Raw genomic sequence first — 17,093 nt, forward strand, 5'->3', positions numbered from 1 at the left:
TTGGTTGAAATGATTTGGCAAAATGATGTCCATGATGTAGTTCAGTACTGGTTTTGCACATCGTGACTACAACTACTTTGAGCATGTTAATATCTTATAGCGCTATCTATCGTACATGACTTTAGCAGCAGTAATAGCTTGAGGGAGTAATGTAGGACAAGGACACTAAACATCACTGGTAGGATTTGGTGTAGGATGAAAGAAGGGGATACTAACATTACTTGATTCGAGCTTGCTGTGATACCAATTAATTACCTTATTAATTATGAATTGGCCACTTAATTTATCAATGGAACAGTATTGCTTAATTCTTCCTAATCTATTCTTAATTTTCTATAACCTCCCCAAATCCCAATTTAATTACCGAATCCAAAATTACCAAAAAGAAAATTAAGAAAAGAAAAGGCACATGGCGTCTCTTCTTCAACTCCTTTCTCGCTTCCTCCTTCATCCAATCAAAACAAGAGGAAGAAAGAAGATGTTCGTTACCCACGTTTTCTCTGTCAAGCAAATTCGGCCTGGTAACAACAAGCTACAGAGAAACCACCAGTAAACACCGATCAACAAACACCCACTCTTCTCCACCGATCCAAAAACCAAATCCCCAACGAAGCAACAAAGTTCCATATTGTAAACAATTATTCGATCCTTACTATTGTCTTCTCAAAACTCCAAACAAATTAATCGAAGATAAAAAATAAATTACCAATAGCTCTGTAAGAAAATTGGTTCTTTAATTTCTTCTTTTGGTGTTGATGTTGATTATTTTGTTGTTGTTGCTGTTAAATTAGTTGTTGTAGATTATTCTTTTGTTCCACAAAAAAATCGTTCTTACTTGGTTTTTGTTCTTACTACATTGATAAACCAAAATCGAAAGAAGGTAATTTTTTAAATGATAAGTGTATAGTATCAATATTCCAATATTATATTGATTTTTTTTTTCTGAAAAATTATTTCAACGTCTGCTAAACAAATTATAATGATTTAGGTTCTATGAAATAAGAAATGGGTAACATGATTCCTAATGCTGAGAAGAGGAGTTGTGTTGGTAATTTTAACATCCTCGCAGTTGCACTCATATTCCCCTGTGTTGATTTGTTCCTTTGTTTTTGTGTTAGTTACTCCTGACAACTTTCACACTTCGGAGTAAGTAGTTACTATGAATTCCCATTTTGGTTACTTTTATGTTTATAATCGTGTATGGTCTATAGCGTTTTGCAACAACTTTGATCAAGTTTAGTTACAATGCTTTGTAGGAAAGGAAAACTCGCAGCCCAACTTCTTAGACACTCACAAAATATTTATTTTTTAGTGGCCTATTACCATAATTATATTAATTAAGGCTTTTTTTGCGTGTCCCTAAAATCACGTCGTATCTATGTCTTACCTAGTTTTCCCTGGCTACCACAATCGCTACCCAACGCGAACATGTACATCCACATGTCTCCCCTTACATAATGAACCACTCCTCAGACGTAACCACCCCCGGCGAGATGCGACACCGGGTAACCCTCACACGGAAGCCATTATGTAAAAATCGCCACTATTCGGCATAAAAAAAGGCGTCTCGTTCTATTTTGCTTAACGGAATAATCAAGCCATTATTAAATTTACGCCCGGAAGGGCCATTCAAATTTCTTGAAGCGTCATAAGGGCCAATCACATTACTTACGCCCGAAGGCCATTCGATTTTGAAGCGCCGGAAGAGCAAAACACACGAGTTGTGGTGCTGGGTTCTGTGGATTTTCGTTCGTAATTTATTCAAGTGTCATATATTTATGACTCATAAAATTTCCACTATATCAGCGCGCGGTCAAATACCTTATTATCTAAGCCACAATATTTAGAAATATCTCAATTATATCTCATAACCACTTTCATTCTTTCACGTGCCAATATATTATCAGACTACGCCACAATCAGGTGGGAAAATATTCACCAATACTATACTACCTCATAGAAGCATCTCACATATATAATAATGGGCGTTTATGATTTATTTCTCCAAAACTATTGCATTTAAATATATATATATATATATATATATATATATATATATATATATATATCCTAACATCTTATATAATGTCACGATTCTTTCAAACGATTACATACATTTTTATAGCGTTTTAGGAATGTTATATCTCCTAAAGTTTATATCTCGTCACGTGTCAAAATACACAACATCAATGTCAAATCTTTTCTTAGATAATGACTAACCGATTATGCAGCTTTTCACAAAGATTTTAGCATTGGATTTGTCCATACAATATACAACATAAAGCGTGAGTATAATTAAAACAGTCAATGATTCACAATCAAAGTTAAATGAATCTAAGTCCAGGTATATAATTTAATCTTCATAAAACATATATATCAAATTCTTATTATCGAATTCCCCTACAGTTCGTCGTGCCAATATTAATATCTTTTACACACTACTTACGTCAAATTTTAATTAGATAATGACAAACAAGGTTATTCAATATCGATAATATTTTATTACTACGTTTGTCCATAAAATCAAATATGTGAAAAACGGAAAAAGTCAACATTTCATAGTCAACGGTCAAAAAGGTCAAAGTCAATGATCAATGGTCAAAGTCAACAACGTCAGCCAGTCAAAGTCAACATTCAAAGTCAACCGTCGATGGTCAACGGTCAAAGTCAACATGTCATGGTCATAGTAAACAATTGTTTCCACGTATTCGGACAGGTTCGAGTCATGCCCGCGGTTCGGTAAAGTCGATGTCGTGGCTCGTGGCTAAAGGTCATGGTTCGTGGACCTGGCCCGCGCCCCAAACCTTAGAACCCGAAAGTCGAACATTTAAAGGCCGATTAGATCTATTTTAAGTTATATGAACCGCCCCAAAACTAACTTGAAACTGGTCCAAAGAAAAACAATTAGTTTTAGCCCAAACAACTTAACCTAAACTGGTCCGAAACAAAAGATTAATCCGGCCCAATAACTAACTAGTGTTTAGGCCCAAAAACTTGAACTGAACTGGCCCACAACTTAACCTAAACTGGGCCCAAACTAAACCAAATAAACCGGCCCATTGAACTAAACCAAATTGGTCCAAAACTTAATTTGGTTCGGCCCAAAGAAAACCAATTAGAAAAGGCCCAAACAAAATAAGGTTTTTGGCCCAACCAACAAACCTAAACCCAAGAGAAACCGACCCAGGCCCAAGCCCAGACACAGCAACAGTGTCATCTTCTTCCCCAATTCTCCTCCTCCTCCACCAAAACCGGCCACCACAAAATTCCAATCGACCACCCAATTCAACCAAGCGGTTTTAACCCCCTGCGCAAACCCCTACCACTTTAATTAAGGCAAAAACTTCAAATCCTAGAATCCAAACTTCACCAAACTAGATCTGGAAATCATTCCCGCCGCCATTAATGGCTTCTCTCCGAGCTTTGACAGCCCCCATCAACCCTCCACAACCAATAACCAAAATAGTTCAAACAATTCAATAGGATTTCGTTCATGGCTGGGCGATTCTCTGGCCGCCATTAGCGACCTTCTACAGACCTTGAACAGCTCATCCCATCACCGACAACCAACCTCCAATACTTAACCCCCGACCTCCATCAACCAATAACCACAACACTAACAGTTCCCGCAACTTGCTGGAACAGGCTCGCGACCCCATTAACGAAGCTCCACAACTTGAACCGTTCCAACAGTTTTAAGGAAGGGCTTCAACAGCCCAATAAGCTAACCGGACTAACAGTAACCAGCGGAATGATCGCAGACGATGAAGAGCAGAAAACTTTAACAGAAACCTTGTACTCTAGTAAAACTGTTATCTCCGTATAGACACTATATACTATAGACGAGAAAAAGAAGAAAACTAAACTACTCACAAAAACAGTTTATATAACAGTTTATATGGACAGACAATTCGTAAATTCTAAACAGACGAAAATCATAGTTCTAGTAGTGGTGAGAGTTAACTTTACTCACCTGTATTAAAACCCGACGAATCCCTCCTAGTCCGACCCGTCAGCTCCAATTATTTCGAGCAAAACAAGTTTCTAGCCTCCATTTTCATTTATTTTATTATCTTAAAACCCTATTCTCAGAAACGATGTGATTATATACTTGGTTCAAACCCAAGTTCTCAACATTTAACGGGCCCGTAAATCGGGCAGCGTATCCCAAATCCAATCTAACAGATTTTATATAAATAATTAAATTAATTAATTAATAACTAAATACGTATTTTAAAATACGGGCGTTACACTAACTAAAGTAGATGAATAATGAAGAGAATGAGAGAAATAAATCTTATTTATAGAAGTGTGTAGCGAGGAGGTTATTTTTATATATAAGTAGATAACCTCATTTCAAAGATACAAGGATTACAAAAATAGATGCAGAAAACATATGAGGAGGTGTTCCGTATGGGCTTAATGGTGGGTATCCATATAGACCCATGTATTTTATAACATATTCCGAATTTTAATTTCAAAATATATCAAATTTCTAGTTTTAATTTCAATTTTTAAATTTTTGAAATATCATATGTGATTTGTAAAGGACAAATGGGATAAGGGCAATTTGGGAACAAAATTAATGACATAATGATTTCTCCTATAGGTGGGTGTAAATGTGTGTTTTGGTCACAACCTTACAACTCTAGGAAGAGGGGAAGATGTTGGTTTGGTGATGTTATGGTGAATTTGAATAATCGAGCGACTCATTATCCGGTTATCCGGTGAACTGGAATCAAGTCATGGCGTAGTTCATCCGGCGATTGAGTTGGGGATGGAGAGAATGTGAGCATGGAACCCCTTTCTTTGGTAGTTCCTCGCGTGATTTATAGCACATGACCTATGGTCAATCTCATTTAATGTGAGACTTGAATGAGATTGAATGGAGGATAAATGAGTGCATGGTTCTTTATTCTGAAATTCTTTGTAACGATTGCCTTTCCATCTTTCGAGCATTATGAGACTGGCCGAGGTCTTAACCATGGCGACTGGCGGTCTTGACCATGGCGACTGGCCGAGGTCTTGATCATGGCGACTGGCCGAGGTCTTGGTATAATCGACCGGTGAGGTCTTGGTATGATTCTATGATGAGTTGTGCTGGACACGTGTATAATATACATTGGTTGTGTATATTAGTCCCTCACACAACCCCCTCTCATTAGATCGTTCCTATTCTGTAGGACGATCTGATGAAAGATTAATTCCACACGTGGGAAGCATGCAGGGCACGTAATGATTGAAGATGCAAGTGATGCTGCTTTGACCAGTATTGAATTGATCCTAGATGTGTAAATGTTTAAGCTATGTAGCCCTTGAGCTCGAGTGAGCGTTTTGTTGTATAGAACATTTTAGCTCTAGGGAGCGTTTGAGTTCGAGGCGTGTTGCTCCGGTGAGTGTTCGATTTGGAGATCACAGTTAATCCTAGAAGCGTAGGCCCTCAATTAGTGAGAAGATTGTAGCTCGAAGGCGTTATGATTTATGCACTGAATTGATCCTAGAGGTATAGGTCATTAATTAGTGAGAAGATTGTAGCTCAAAAGAGCATTCTGCTCTAGGGCGTGTTGGAGTTCGTGTGAGCGTGCTGTTCTAGTGAGCGTAGGTATAGGGACCCTTAGTGCTTAAGTAAGCGTTCTGCTCAAATGAGCGTAGGTCGAGGACCATTTAAGCTTATGTAAAGCCGTTACGCCCAATAGATCAAGGGACCTTTTAGCGCTTATGTAAGCGTTATGCTCGAGTGAGCATTTTGCTCAAGTGAGTGATATGGCCCATGGGAGCCTAGTGCTCTTAGAGAGCGTTATGTACTTAGTTGATCATAGAAATGTAAGTCCTCAACTAGTGAGAGGTGTTAAGCTATGTAGCCCTGAGCTCGAGTGAGCGTTTAGTCATTCAAAAGGTTTGAGCTTTGGAGAGCTGAGCGTTTGAGTTCGTTTGAATGGTTTGCTCCTAGAGAGCGTTCTGTACTTAGTTGACCCTAGAAATATAGGTCTCCAACTAGCGAGAAGTGTTAAGGCTAAGTAGCATGTGAGCTCGAGTGAGCGTTTTGCTGTAGAGAACGTTTTAGCTCTATGGAGCGTTCGAGTTCGAGTGAGTGTTCTGTTTTGGAGATGTAGTTAATAGCTAGCTTTGAATTGGCGTGACTATAGTTAGCCCCAGTTTTGGAGCTTGATTGACCTGTAAAAAATGCGACCTAGCACCAAAGAGTTAGTACTAACTAACAATAGTAATTTTGGAGATGCATAGAGTATAATAACATAATTGAACATGTTTAGATGGCAATAATGAGCCCCAGACCGGAGATGGTTGTGGCTAGCCCCCAGTGTGCATTGGAGCTTGATTGACCTTCACTAGATCGAATTGCGTGTATGTCTATTGTGAGCCCCAGTTCAGCGTGTAGCTAGCCCCTCGTTCTTGTTGTAAGACGACCTTTTCAAAAAACTTCAAGCTCAAAAGAGACTCAAATTTGGATGAGTGGTAGCCCATGTCGGTCGACCAACGCCATCTCGAAGTGGGCGAGGTCGATCCACGCTTTTGTTGGCCTCAATTTAAAGTTCGAGACCGACATGGGTTGATAATGTGACCGGCGGCGACCTCCAACATATCGATCTGTAATAGATTGAGCTACACCATGAAACAACAATAGTAGACTAGAATTGTGAGGTCGCTACTGGGCGGAGAATTGACCGGATCAATTGGTAGATAGTGATTCTTAGAACTAGTCGTAGTCTCAAATTTGTGAGATCTACAATATCGCATTATGTAAAAATTGAACCGGTACAACGGTAGCGTTGTCGTAGTCATGAAATAGCATGCTCATTCTTATTCCTGCACCAAAAATGGTAGACTCCCAACTGGGTGTAGAAGATGGATGCCATACGATTGAGAATGCTAAATTGGAATATAATAAGAATTAGTGAAGCCAGTCAAATTTATTGGCTTCTTAACGGAGTTGACTCGTCATGCAAAGCAAATAGGATATGTATGACCATTAAGATTGATCAAAGAACAATGAATACTTGGCGAGGTAGACCAAGTATTTGTCGAGGTCGACAAAGCGCCGCGATGAAATTTTCTCCGATTAATAGTTAGAATGCTATTTGCAGAACTAGAGTTTACGATACTACACGGAACACTACGTTAAGCACAACAAAATATTGCAACGAACAAAAGTAGCAACGTAAGGCATGTATGGTTGCGTGTAAAACCAAAACTAAATATAGTGAGATTTGATGGCAACGGTTTCGGTAAAGCTTCATTGTAAGTATTAATAGCAATGATGCCATGAGAAATAATTGCAAATTAAAATGGTCCAAATCTTAACTAACAAAAGTGATACTTGTAAATGACAAAAGTATTAATAGCAAAGCATAGGCCAATGAAGGCACTGATCATGCACGTGCATGAGATCCAAAATAGCTCGTAACCTCGTGTACTATTACTAATCATGTGAGCATGTCGTGTGAACTTTCAACCATCAAGAGTGTAAGGTCAAATGAACAACTTTTTTTTTTTTTTTTTTTTTTTTTTTTTTTTTTTTTTTTGAACCCGAAGCTAATTCTTTTTAGATCTTCTCCGTTCTCGGTTCCTAGCCCAAGCCCAAGGGCAATAGCTGACATTGTTGAATTAGCCCGACAGAAGAAGCGAAAGGTATTACGATTTAAGTTAAGCCCAATCCTCGCTCTCTAAAGGCTAAGCCCTTCTTTTTGAGAAATAGGCATTTTGGAGTTGGCGGCTGATATAAGGAGGTCGACTAGAGATTATCTAATGCCTCTACATGAGACAAGTTGCTACATATGTTGTTGCAATTGCGGTATACTAACTTCTTTGATTAATCTCATAATCATGAGAAATAATAGTTAAGGCGAGGAATGTTCATCGGTCGCTATAGATCCGAACTAGAACATTGTTTGTAGTCTAGACATAGTTTCCCATCTTATGGTAAGCGTGATTACCATGTGTTTAGGTATGGATTTATACCGCACCTTCAACCTGAGATCGAGTTTGATGGAGAAGTGGCTGCACTCTTCCTTTGGAGAAGAGTTGCCCTCACGATCAAGTCTTTGGTTAGACTTCGAATCAAGTCAACCAGTAGTTCTTAGAGATTGAAGATTCAACCTCTTGTGGAGAAGATGGAACTTCCCTTTTATAGGCGTCAAGCTATCTCCTCCCTTTCTAGATGCGTCTGTTATGAAGTAAAGACCGGAGCTATTCTGAGTAAAGTCTCTCATTAATGTTGTTGTTGACTGTAGCACGCAGCGTTACATTTCCCTGACCTTAGAGCGTAGTGCTTGTAGGTCGTGGTGCCGACCTGTGATTGGAATCTGGACACGTGGTCTGCCACGAGTGATTGAGAGTGGAGGGTACTGACACAACCCCCTTTCTTTATATTACTGTTTGTAGAAAAGTGGTGTAAAGAAAGATAATAAATGAGACCGCGTGTCTTACTTGGTTGAAAAATGGAGATTGTTGCAAAAATATTTTCTGTTTTTGTAGGCTGGATGTCGCTTGTTGTTTAGAGCTTTGTTATGAGTTAATGTGGTAGGTTGTACGTCGTAGTGTACAGATCGTAGCTCGTGGTGCGTAGATCGTAAATCATATGTCGTAGCTCGTAGTGCGTAGATCGTAATTCGTGGATTGGATTTGACTGATAATTAGCCTTTGAGTGGTAATTACAGTTGAATCAAGCTTAAACCTGGCGTTGGTGTTAAGTTGATTTGTACGCCTTTTGGGGGCGTTTTTGTTGATAGTTAGCCTTTTGGGGGCGTCACTATGGTTGATAGCTAGCCTTTTGGGGGCGTTTTTGTTGATAGTTAGCCTTTTGGGGGCGTCACTATAGTTAATAGCTAGCCTTTTGGGGGCGTCACTATGACCTAGCCTTTTGGGGGCGTCACTATATTGATAGCTAGCCTTTTGGGGGCGTCACTATGGTTGTTTCCCGTTGAGCGTCCTTGATTGCAATCTGACATCGTAGTGCGTAGTTCGAACTTGATCCTTAGCAGGGCGTCGTAAAGCTGATTTGTTGAAAGCTAGCCTTTTGGGGGCGTCACTATAGTTGATAGTTAGTCTTGAATTGGCATGGTAGCTAGCCCCGATTTTGGAGCTTGATTGACACAAAAAATTTGTGCTAACACCAAAGAGTGAGTACAAACTAACGGTAGTAAGTCTGGAGGTGCATAGAGCGTGATAACTGAATTGAACATGTTTAGATGGCAATGACTAGCCCCAGTTCGGAGATGGTTGTGGCTAGCCTGTGTTGGCTTTTTCGCCTGTTTTGTCCAGTCGTTGGGTGAGATCGTCAAGACGTTGATTAGTGGTTGTAGTGAGGTTTGTGACTGCGTTGTTGTCGATGGCGTCTGGAGTCACGTTGTTGGTGTTGGAAATGGTTTGCCCGCGCATAGCTTAGTTCTTTTGCTGGAGCGTGGTGAATGATTCGTGGAGGAACTTGACTTGATCTACCAGAGCTTGTAGTTGTGCTTCCATGGTGGTTGTGTGTCACGCCCCGAAACCCATCACACATCCCGAGGACGTGGAGATGAATCTCGAGGCAGTCACTATCACAATTCTATTGAAATTTTGGCAGAGTTTCCTTTGTTTAATCAACGTTTCGTATACTTAAAACCTGTCATAACCTGTAGCTCATATCCTACATTTTTCCAACAACCATATCTATATTAAACCAACCTTATACACAACAGTGATGTATATATACATGTCCACAAAATGTTTAAGGGTAACTGCTACTCAATTACATCGAGTATTACATCAAAATGAACTGAGCTCCCTCTATACAACCAAAATGAACTATACCCTCTCTTATACAACAAATTAAGATAGATTCACCCTATACAACAAAATAACTTGACTCTGTCCCTCGTCAAGCATAGGGAAAACCACCCAAATCCCCATAACCATCATCACTAGTGGTAGGGAAAGTCTCTTCCGCAACTGGTTCGTCTGAAATGTTAATGTAGGATGAGCAAAACAACTATGCCCAGTAGAAAAGCACGTAACCAATAAATAGATTACTTATAACAAACCATTTTGTACTTGAGAAATAAAAATATAATATTACTCTAGAATGGTAGATTAGTACATTCTAGAATAACCTCTAGAAAGATCTTCTTCAAATACTAATTCACTCAGACTAGGAACTAGTAGCTAGTTCAGCTGTATCAAATGTACAAGTTTCCAGCGCAAACCAAGTTAGTCTCCCAACCAGACTCAGGAGTAGGCGTAAGAAAGCATTGATGCGGTTTGAATTGAAATCTCCCGAGAATATTGGAAATGATCGACCTAATAACTTTTCTCAATCACTTCATAACAGAGCACTTGATCTCAAGGTTAGATTATATGTGTTTCTTCACACATACAGAAATTATTTATCGTGGAGTATCTTAAATTATATCCACGCAATTTTAAATGCAGGAAAAACTTTCGAGATGTCTTTCATCTCAAATTTTACGCAGATGGTGTGCTTTCGAGTGGTTCTACAGTGCTATAGATTATCCGTGGTTCGCTAAGAGGGAGTTTTGTCGAGTACTTAAATCATGTTGGCTTCGGCCATATTCCGAGGTTGACACGTAAGGAGGTAGTGTCTTTTGAATCATTATTTAATATCTTTGACTAAGCTTAAGCTTATTTTGGTTATGGACTTATGGTTGTAGTTGATTCTGTTATGATTTTTAATATATAGCGCGTGTATGTTGTTGCATCTCTCTTGGTAAACCTCGGAGGTTATCCCAACTGTTTCTACATGAAGAAAAGGAGAAACTAGAGCAGTATCGTGAATCTGTCAGAACACATTACACTGACCTACGCTCTTCGAAAAAGGATGAACTTCCAGCAGATCTTGCTCAACCTCCAATAGTCGGTAATTATGTTATTGCTTTGCATCCAAAGACAAGAGAATTACATGACAGGAAAGTACTAACAGTTTATCGTAACAAGTGCCGGGTTCAATTTGACAGACCTGAACTAGGGTCAGAACTTGTCATGGGAATATGTTTGTTATTTATTATCATTGGTTGCATAGCTTTTTGGACTTGGTCAATATGCTCTTTATCAACCTAATGAGAAAGTAATTTTAACAAGTTTTGCGGCTCCATTTACGCTGTACTGATATCAGCGTCTAGTATCTGTCCAGTTCTAGTTCAGTTTACCCTAAGAAGGGAGTTGGTAGATATGGCAAATATTCTTAATGATCATCCCTGAGTACTATTAAAGCTATATGTGATATTTGGTTAATCAGCACTTTGCAATTTGGGCTTATGCTTTAGTCTGTTAATTCTATTATATGAATAAAATGGATTATTTGATATCCTACTTATGATTTGATGCTGTTTAAAATACCTGTAGATATGAGACAATGTATATGTTATGGTGTATTTGATATCCTACTGATGATTTGATGCTGTCCCTCACCGCTTTTGCATATTATTCATGTCTTTTCTTGTCTTGCTGATAAATAGAAGGGTAGTAATTTATCAGGGAGTATTACTAAAGTAAGTTCTATCCGTGATATATTAAGATTATGTTTGTGGGTTGGCATCACAAGAACGAAAGAGAATTTTATAAAAGTATTGCACTATTACCTTAGAAGTCCCGTCAAAGAAGACCTTCCCATAGTTTATTATTTCCAAGAGTTATGAAGTTCATCAGCTTGTAACTTGGTTTAGAAGTGTTTTAGAATGGTCAGGAGTTCTGTCCTTTGATCATTTGCTTACCTTGTTTTAGTACTGTATATGTATCTCATCCTATATCAATTTGATTCGGGTATATATACAAATTATTGAGAAATATGAGTATGATTATATAATCAACTTGGAAAGATATGTCGGGAACCTAGATCGTAGCACATTGTCATGTCATATATGCCATGTGATGTAATTCTGATCCTAAATTCCTGACAATAGCAGAAAGCAGAAGCCAAGATACCGGACAACAAATTTACATGGTAGTTAGGCCTTTGCCACATTCTGGATGAAAGATCCGAAAATCAAGATTTTTCAGGGGAACATTTCTAGGTACATGAAACTTGACACATGTACGGAGAGATATGGAGATATATACTCATTGAGGGTAATGGGGATTTAATTATTGATAGGGACAGCTTTTGTAGCATGACTGTTTTAATTTAGTGAAATTTGGTTTTGTAGTTGTTGTTGGTCCCCTTCGAGGTGGTAGGATGGAAAATGAAAGTGGTGCTACATGATGGAGATGAGTCAATGACATTAAAGAGATAATCTAAGTTTTTCTGCTCCAACTTGGAAATGTAGTGCCAATGTTGAAAATCTAAAATATCTTATGTACTAGAAGCTAAAAGTAGGTCTATGTAATAATGAAGTGTTATTATTTTCTGTTTGCAAGATGTCACCTCCTGATATTAGTCACGGCTCAGTAACTCCTGTCATCACTATCTCTGCTGTACTTGCTTGGTAGTCTTAATTTCTAACCCAGATTCTCTTTTGTTTTCCTTGGTGCTTTGCTAAGGAAGCAAAAGGTTGGGAGGATCTCCCTCTTTTGTCTTTTGGATATTGATATAACTCACCTTTTCATCAGTGAACCCATTTTAGCTATTAGAAAAGAGGAGAAAATTATCTTTAATATGCAAATATAATTTTCAGGTAGAACAGAGTGATTTATGGGAATTAATTTTTTCCAATGTAGGATATTGACTGCATGCCTTTGAATCCTCTTGATTATATGCCTGAAGCTCAGAAGACAGAGTTTGGCTAGTGACAAGTTGCACGAGCACAAACTGAATGGTCTCTCTAACGATTGGAAAAGTGGAGGACACGTGAAACTTCCACCAAGTGAGAATCAGGAAAATGCAGATGGAACATCCCACATTTCTCCACCAGCTTATCCCATGAACACTTTGTTAAAGCATGCAAAGGTTGGTGCTTCCCATTGTTTGAATCCACCTTTGCTCTTTCTATTAAAATGTAATATGAAGAATCTTGAAAAGTTGGGAGTTAAGCGTCGATCCACCTCGGAGTTAACAGAGATATTGTCAACACTGTGAATATCTTTTGTTTTTCTGGTTTACTTCCTTGGGAAGCAGACTGTAATGGAGGATCTGAAGGAAGGAGCAGGGGTGGAGGTTTATCAGTTCCCACTGTATGATACTTCTGAAAAGGGACTGGTTTCACTGACTTAGTTCCTTTCTGTATAGTTAGTTGTACAAAAAAGAGATTAATTGCAAGTTATGTATCATATTCTTTGTGGCCCTCTGGTGGTAAATGGGTAAGCTTGTAGCATGTTGACCTACAATTTTGAAAAGATGTGATGAGACATGTGTTCCTTCAGAAGGTAGGTGAGGTTACTGCTACACAGTTTTGAAGGTCATACAGAAAATGAAGATCCATAGCTTCAGTGCATTGAAGCTGGATGAAAGATGAAAATAGAGTACGGGCGAGAAAATCATTTTTCTGGAGGCTGAACTGGTTTAGTTCTGGCATTTTAATGGACTTCAATTTTGTTATCAGTTTTTGTTTTTTCTGGAAATTAGTAAATTGAGAAAGTGGTGGAGGGGTTTGTGTAAAATTCGATAATCCGCCTGTTCTTGCTTAATACTGGTGCCTCCAGTTGGAACTTTTACTGTACAAACATGCTTCGATCTGAAGGTAGCGGTGATTGGCAGCCCTAGGTATGCAGGTTTAGTTTAACTGCCTATCTTTCAGTTGTTTTCCGTCCTCTATTCAATGATTCAAGTTCTTTATCTTTTCTTCTTCTTCCCATATATAGGTTATATTATACAGCTTCATGAAAATATGAAATAGAGGATTGCAGATACTAGTCCTTTGTTGTGTGATAAATGAGACAAAGTAGAAGAAGATAGAGAAATACGTGACAGAATTTAGTTGGACTTTTTTGTACAACACTTACCTGTAGGACGCTGAGCTCTCTCCCTTAAAAAAAGGTTTGCTAAGCTCTTCAAAAAATGTGTGGCATTGTTGCCTTTCTTTTTTAGCAATTATTCCTTTTTGACTTTTATTCTCTTTCTTATGGTGACAGGGATGTCTGTCAAGTCATATATATCAATAAAGTTAAACTGAAACTGGAAACTGAATGTGAGAACTTGTTTTTGGGGCTAATGCCGATGGTAATACAGCAGGTAAAGCTCTATTGATCAGATTTCTTATTATAGCTTCTGTAGTTGTAAGTTGTAACATGGTAAAGGTCTGCTACTAGATTTTTGGTATATCAGACACACAGTTGGTTAGTGGACGTTACTGCATACAACAAGATTAAACCATGGTTTCTGTGGCAAAATCCATAGCTATCTTGTCAAATAATTTGGTGTATCTTAGAAGGTAGAGGTGTAAGATATGTTATACAAATCTTGAATTGTGAGATTGATATAAATTTATATATTTTGTGATTGGTATATACATCTCTAGTATATATATTCTGTAACGAAGTATGTGAAAATCAAAGAAACTGACATGCATACTGAACACAAAGTCGAATTGCAGAACAGAACTGTTAGATCAGTTCAAGTATGTGAGGTCTTTAAAGTCGGCGTAATGTCCTCTGGAGATGATGAATATTGTAATTAGGGTGACTCGACAGTTTAAATCACTCAACTTACTTGTCTGTACGACATATGGGTGTATCCCAAGGATTCCGACTGTAGAATGAGATGAACAAATTGTGAAGCTAATTATCTAATTGAGTTCAAGGTTTTGTAATGACAAGCTAATTGAGTTGAATGATTCTCCTTGTAGGAGTAAGTAATATTCAATTTTTTTTTAAGTAGGATTGATTTAAATTTTTTAAGGAAACCAATAAGGGCTGTTTAAATTGTAAGATTAAAATCGTTTAGTTTTTGGTTTTGTGTGGTAAAAATTGTGGGACATTCTATATCCCACTGTATTAGTGATTAGCATGGGTAACATAGTATGTGCAGTCGCTTGTTCCAGGTTGGTGGGCTTGGAGTGATGAGCTTCATCAAGTGAGCGTAGCTTAACGTTCTAAACGACGAGGGGGGGCAAAGTGGCCCAAAAAGTATTTTGGTTGGTTTTGTCTGCCCTCATTCTCGTTTCGCACAAATGGATTTCTCCTCACTCTTCTCTCGCGCTAGTCTCTTTCTCTTTCTCTCGCGTTAGGAACTCGCGCCCTCTTCTCTTTCTCCTCACTTGATATCTCCTCTCACTCAATTCGATACAGGTACGTACCGTGTTTTTTTTTTCATTTCTCGTTGTTTGACTTCATAAGTTCCCAATTTTCTCATCTCAACTCCACTCACTTCTCATCTCAACAACTTTTACTACTTAATTATTGTTAACAGGTTGCCCTTTCCACATTGGATGTTTTCTTGTCTCGCAACCCACCCTCTGCTCGCAAAAAGGTACTCAACTGGCTTTTACTTTTTTGTTTCGTTCTTGGGTCCCCCTTTACCCCCTACTTGTTTATTCGGCACAAATTGGTCCCCCCTTTACCCTGGTTGTTAACTTCTCTTACCATTGGTGAGATATAGTGGTGGTTGATGCATTTCCCAGGTTTGGATTGAGAATGTTAGAGTAGATATGTTGATGGGTTGTTTGGAGAAGCTAGGGTGTAAGGGATACAAAGGTTTTGGGGTTGCTCAAATCAGCTCTTGTTTGGATAAGGGTGTCAGGGATAAAAATGTGTTTGGGTTGATCAAATCAGCTCTTAGTACTCCTGTTAGGAATCAAGAGAAAAAGGAGAAAGAGGAACCTAGGACGATGAAAAAGAAGAAGAAAAAGAAAAAAAGGGACTAGGAAGCAAATTCAAGCCGAAGCCTTAACCGTATTGGTTGAGAACCTTATTTAGTTTTTCGCCAATAGAAGCGGCAATGGTCCATTTCTATGGTCATTGTGGGATTAAAAGGGACTAGGAAGCAAATTCTTAATGAGAATGAGCCGAAACCTGATCCGTATTGGTTGAGAACCTTATTTAGTTTTTCGCCAATAGAAGCGGCAATGGTTCATTCCTATGGTCATTGTGGGATTCTGAGCCCTTTGCTTGGTGCCTTACTGAGTTTGAAATTGGATGGAAGAAAAGATTATTAAGTACTTCTGTCCCTTGAAGAAAAAGTAAAAAAGGGACTAGGAAGCAAATTCTTAATGAGAATGAGCCGAAACCTGATCCGTATTGGTTGAGAACCTTATTTAGTTTTTCGCCAATAGAAGTGGCAATGGTCCATTCCTATGGTCATTGTGGGATTCTGAGCCCTTTGCTTGGTGCCTTACTGAGTTTGAAAATTGGATGGATGGACTCACTTACTGATGGAAACAGGTGGAAGCTCTACGCTTTGAAAGGCTTCCACCTCGGTTTGCCTTCGGTTTCATTTCATCGATATAGTCGATGCACTACTTCTTTGATTCTTTCCTCATAATTACAAAGAATTACATTTCTTTATAGGTGAGTAGATGGGAGAATGTTCTCAGCTTTTTTTGCAACAGAAGAAATTTGGAGTTAGAACTATTGTATATTGTTCAAACCCAGTGCTATGGGATTGCGGAACTGAGGGATCTATTTACAGACATAGTCAGATTTTTGGTTCAAACTCACGTTGTTGCGGTGGAAACCATACACATCTGGTGTATCGAAGGAACTAATACCAAGGGCAGGTATGAACTTTCTACGACCAGCTTGTTTTGAATTTCCTAAAACGGGTAGTTGCATTTATAAGTATTGCCATATACACGTCTGTTTGCTTTAGTGTTCCTGCATCTCTTTTCTCATAGTAGTGGCTGAAACTTTTTTCTTCATTGAGAGGAACCAAAGGATTTGGGAGACAAATTCAGTCAGTTACCTTTAATGCACGTACTCGGAAGAATTTTTTCTGACAATAACATGAGAGAAAATATGAAATTATGATATTGAACTGTTCTAAATATTCCTTTAGTTTCAGGAAGATACCTAATATACTTTGTCACTGTTTATATGCAGGCATACCTTTGTCAACGCTTTGAAACCGTTTCTGAAGGCAGATCTTCTCAGGAACAATAAGCTCAAGCAAGCTAAAGATTAGGATTGCAGTTTTTTTTTAAAGTTCAAGTGAATAAGTGATGTACTCTAATTTAAAATATGGTATTAGTTGTTGTAGATGATGTTCTCTGTCA

The 17,093-nt window shown here is 38.4% G+C and overlaps 1 protein-coding gene and 1 long non-coding RNA gene across 3 annotated transcripts; both read left to right on the plus strand.

Annotated features, from left to right (window-relative positions):
* The first annotated feature begins 9,960 nt into the window (after positions 1-9,960).
* LOC147480625 (uncharacterized) lies at positions 9,961-12,446 on the plus strand. Of its 2 annotated transcripts, XR_015204075.1 has the most exons (4): positions 9,961-10,340; positions 10,426-10,588; positions 10,694-10,870; positions 11,916-12,446. It is a non-coding gene; the product is annotated as an uncharacterized LOC147480625 (long non-coding RNA). The 2 variants fall into 2 exon arrangements; XR_015204074.1 differs by lacking the exon at positions 11,916-12,446 and having other exon boundaries at positions 10,694-11,090.
* A 1,126-nt stretch (positions 12,447-13,572) lies between these two features.
* On the plus strand, positions 13,573-17,093 carry LOC147480626 (uncharacterized). The gene is made up of 4 exons (XM_086576591.1): positions 13,573-13,648; positions 14,017-14,116; positions 16,390-16,598; positions 16,921-17,093. The coding sequence occupies exons 2-4, from the start codon at positions 14,096-14,098 to the stop codon at positions 17,000-17,002; spliced, it is 312 nt and encodes a 103-aa protein (XP_086432717.1). The 5' UTR covers positions 13,573-13,648; positions 14,017-14,095; the 3' UTR covers positions 17,003-17,093.

This window comes from Coptis chinensis, chromosome 8, assembly GCF_015680905.1.
Source record: "Coptis chinensis isolate HL-2020 chromosome 8, ASM1568090v1, whole genome shotgun sequence".
Classification (NCBI taxonomy): domain Eukaryota; kingdom Viridiplantae; phylum Streptophyta; class Magnoliopsida; order Ranunculales; family Ranunculaceae; genus Coptis; species Coptis chinensis.

Coding starts and splice junctions, on each gene's coding strand:
- LOC147480626 (XM_086576591.1), top strand. CDS start 14,096: ATGCCGATGGTAATACAGCAG. Junction 14,117..16,389: donor TGCCGATGGTAATACAGCAG/GTAAAGCTCTAT, acceptor ATTTCTTTATAG/GTGAGTAGATGGGAGAATGT. Junction 16,599..16,920: donor GGAACTAATACCAAGGGCAG/GTATGAACTTTC, acceptor GTTTATATGCAG/GCATACCTTTGTCAACGCTT.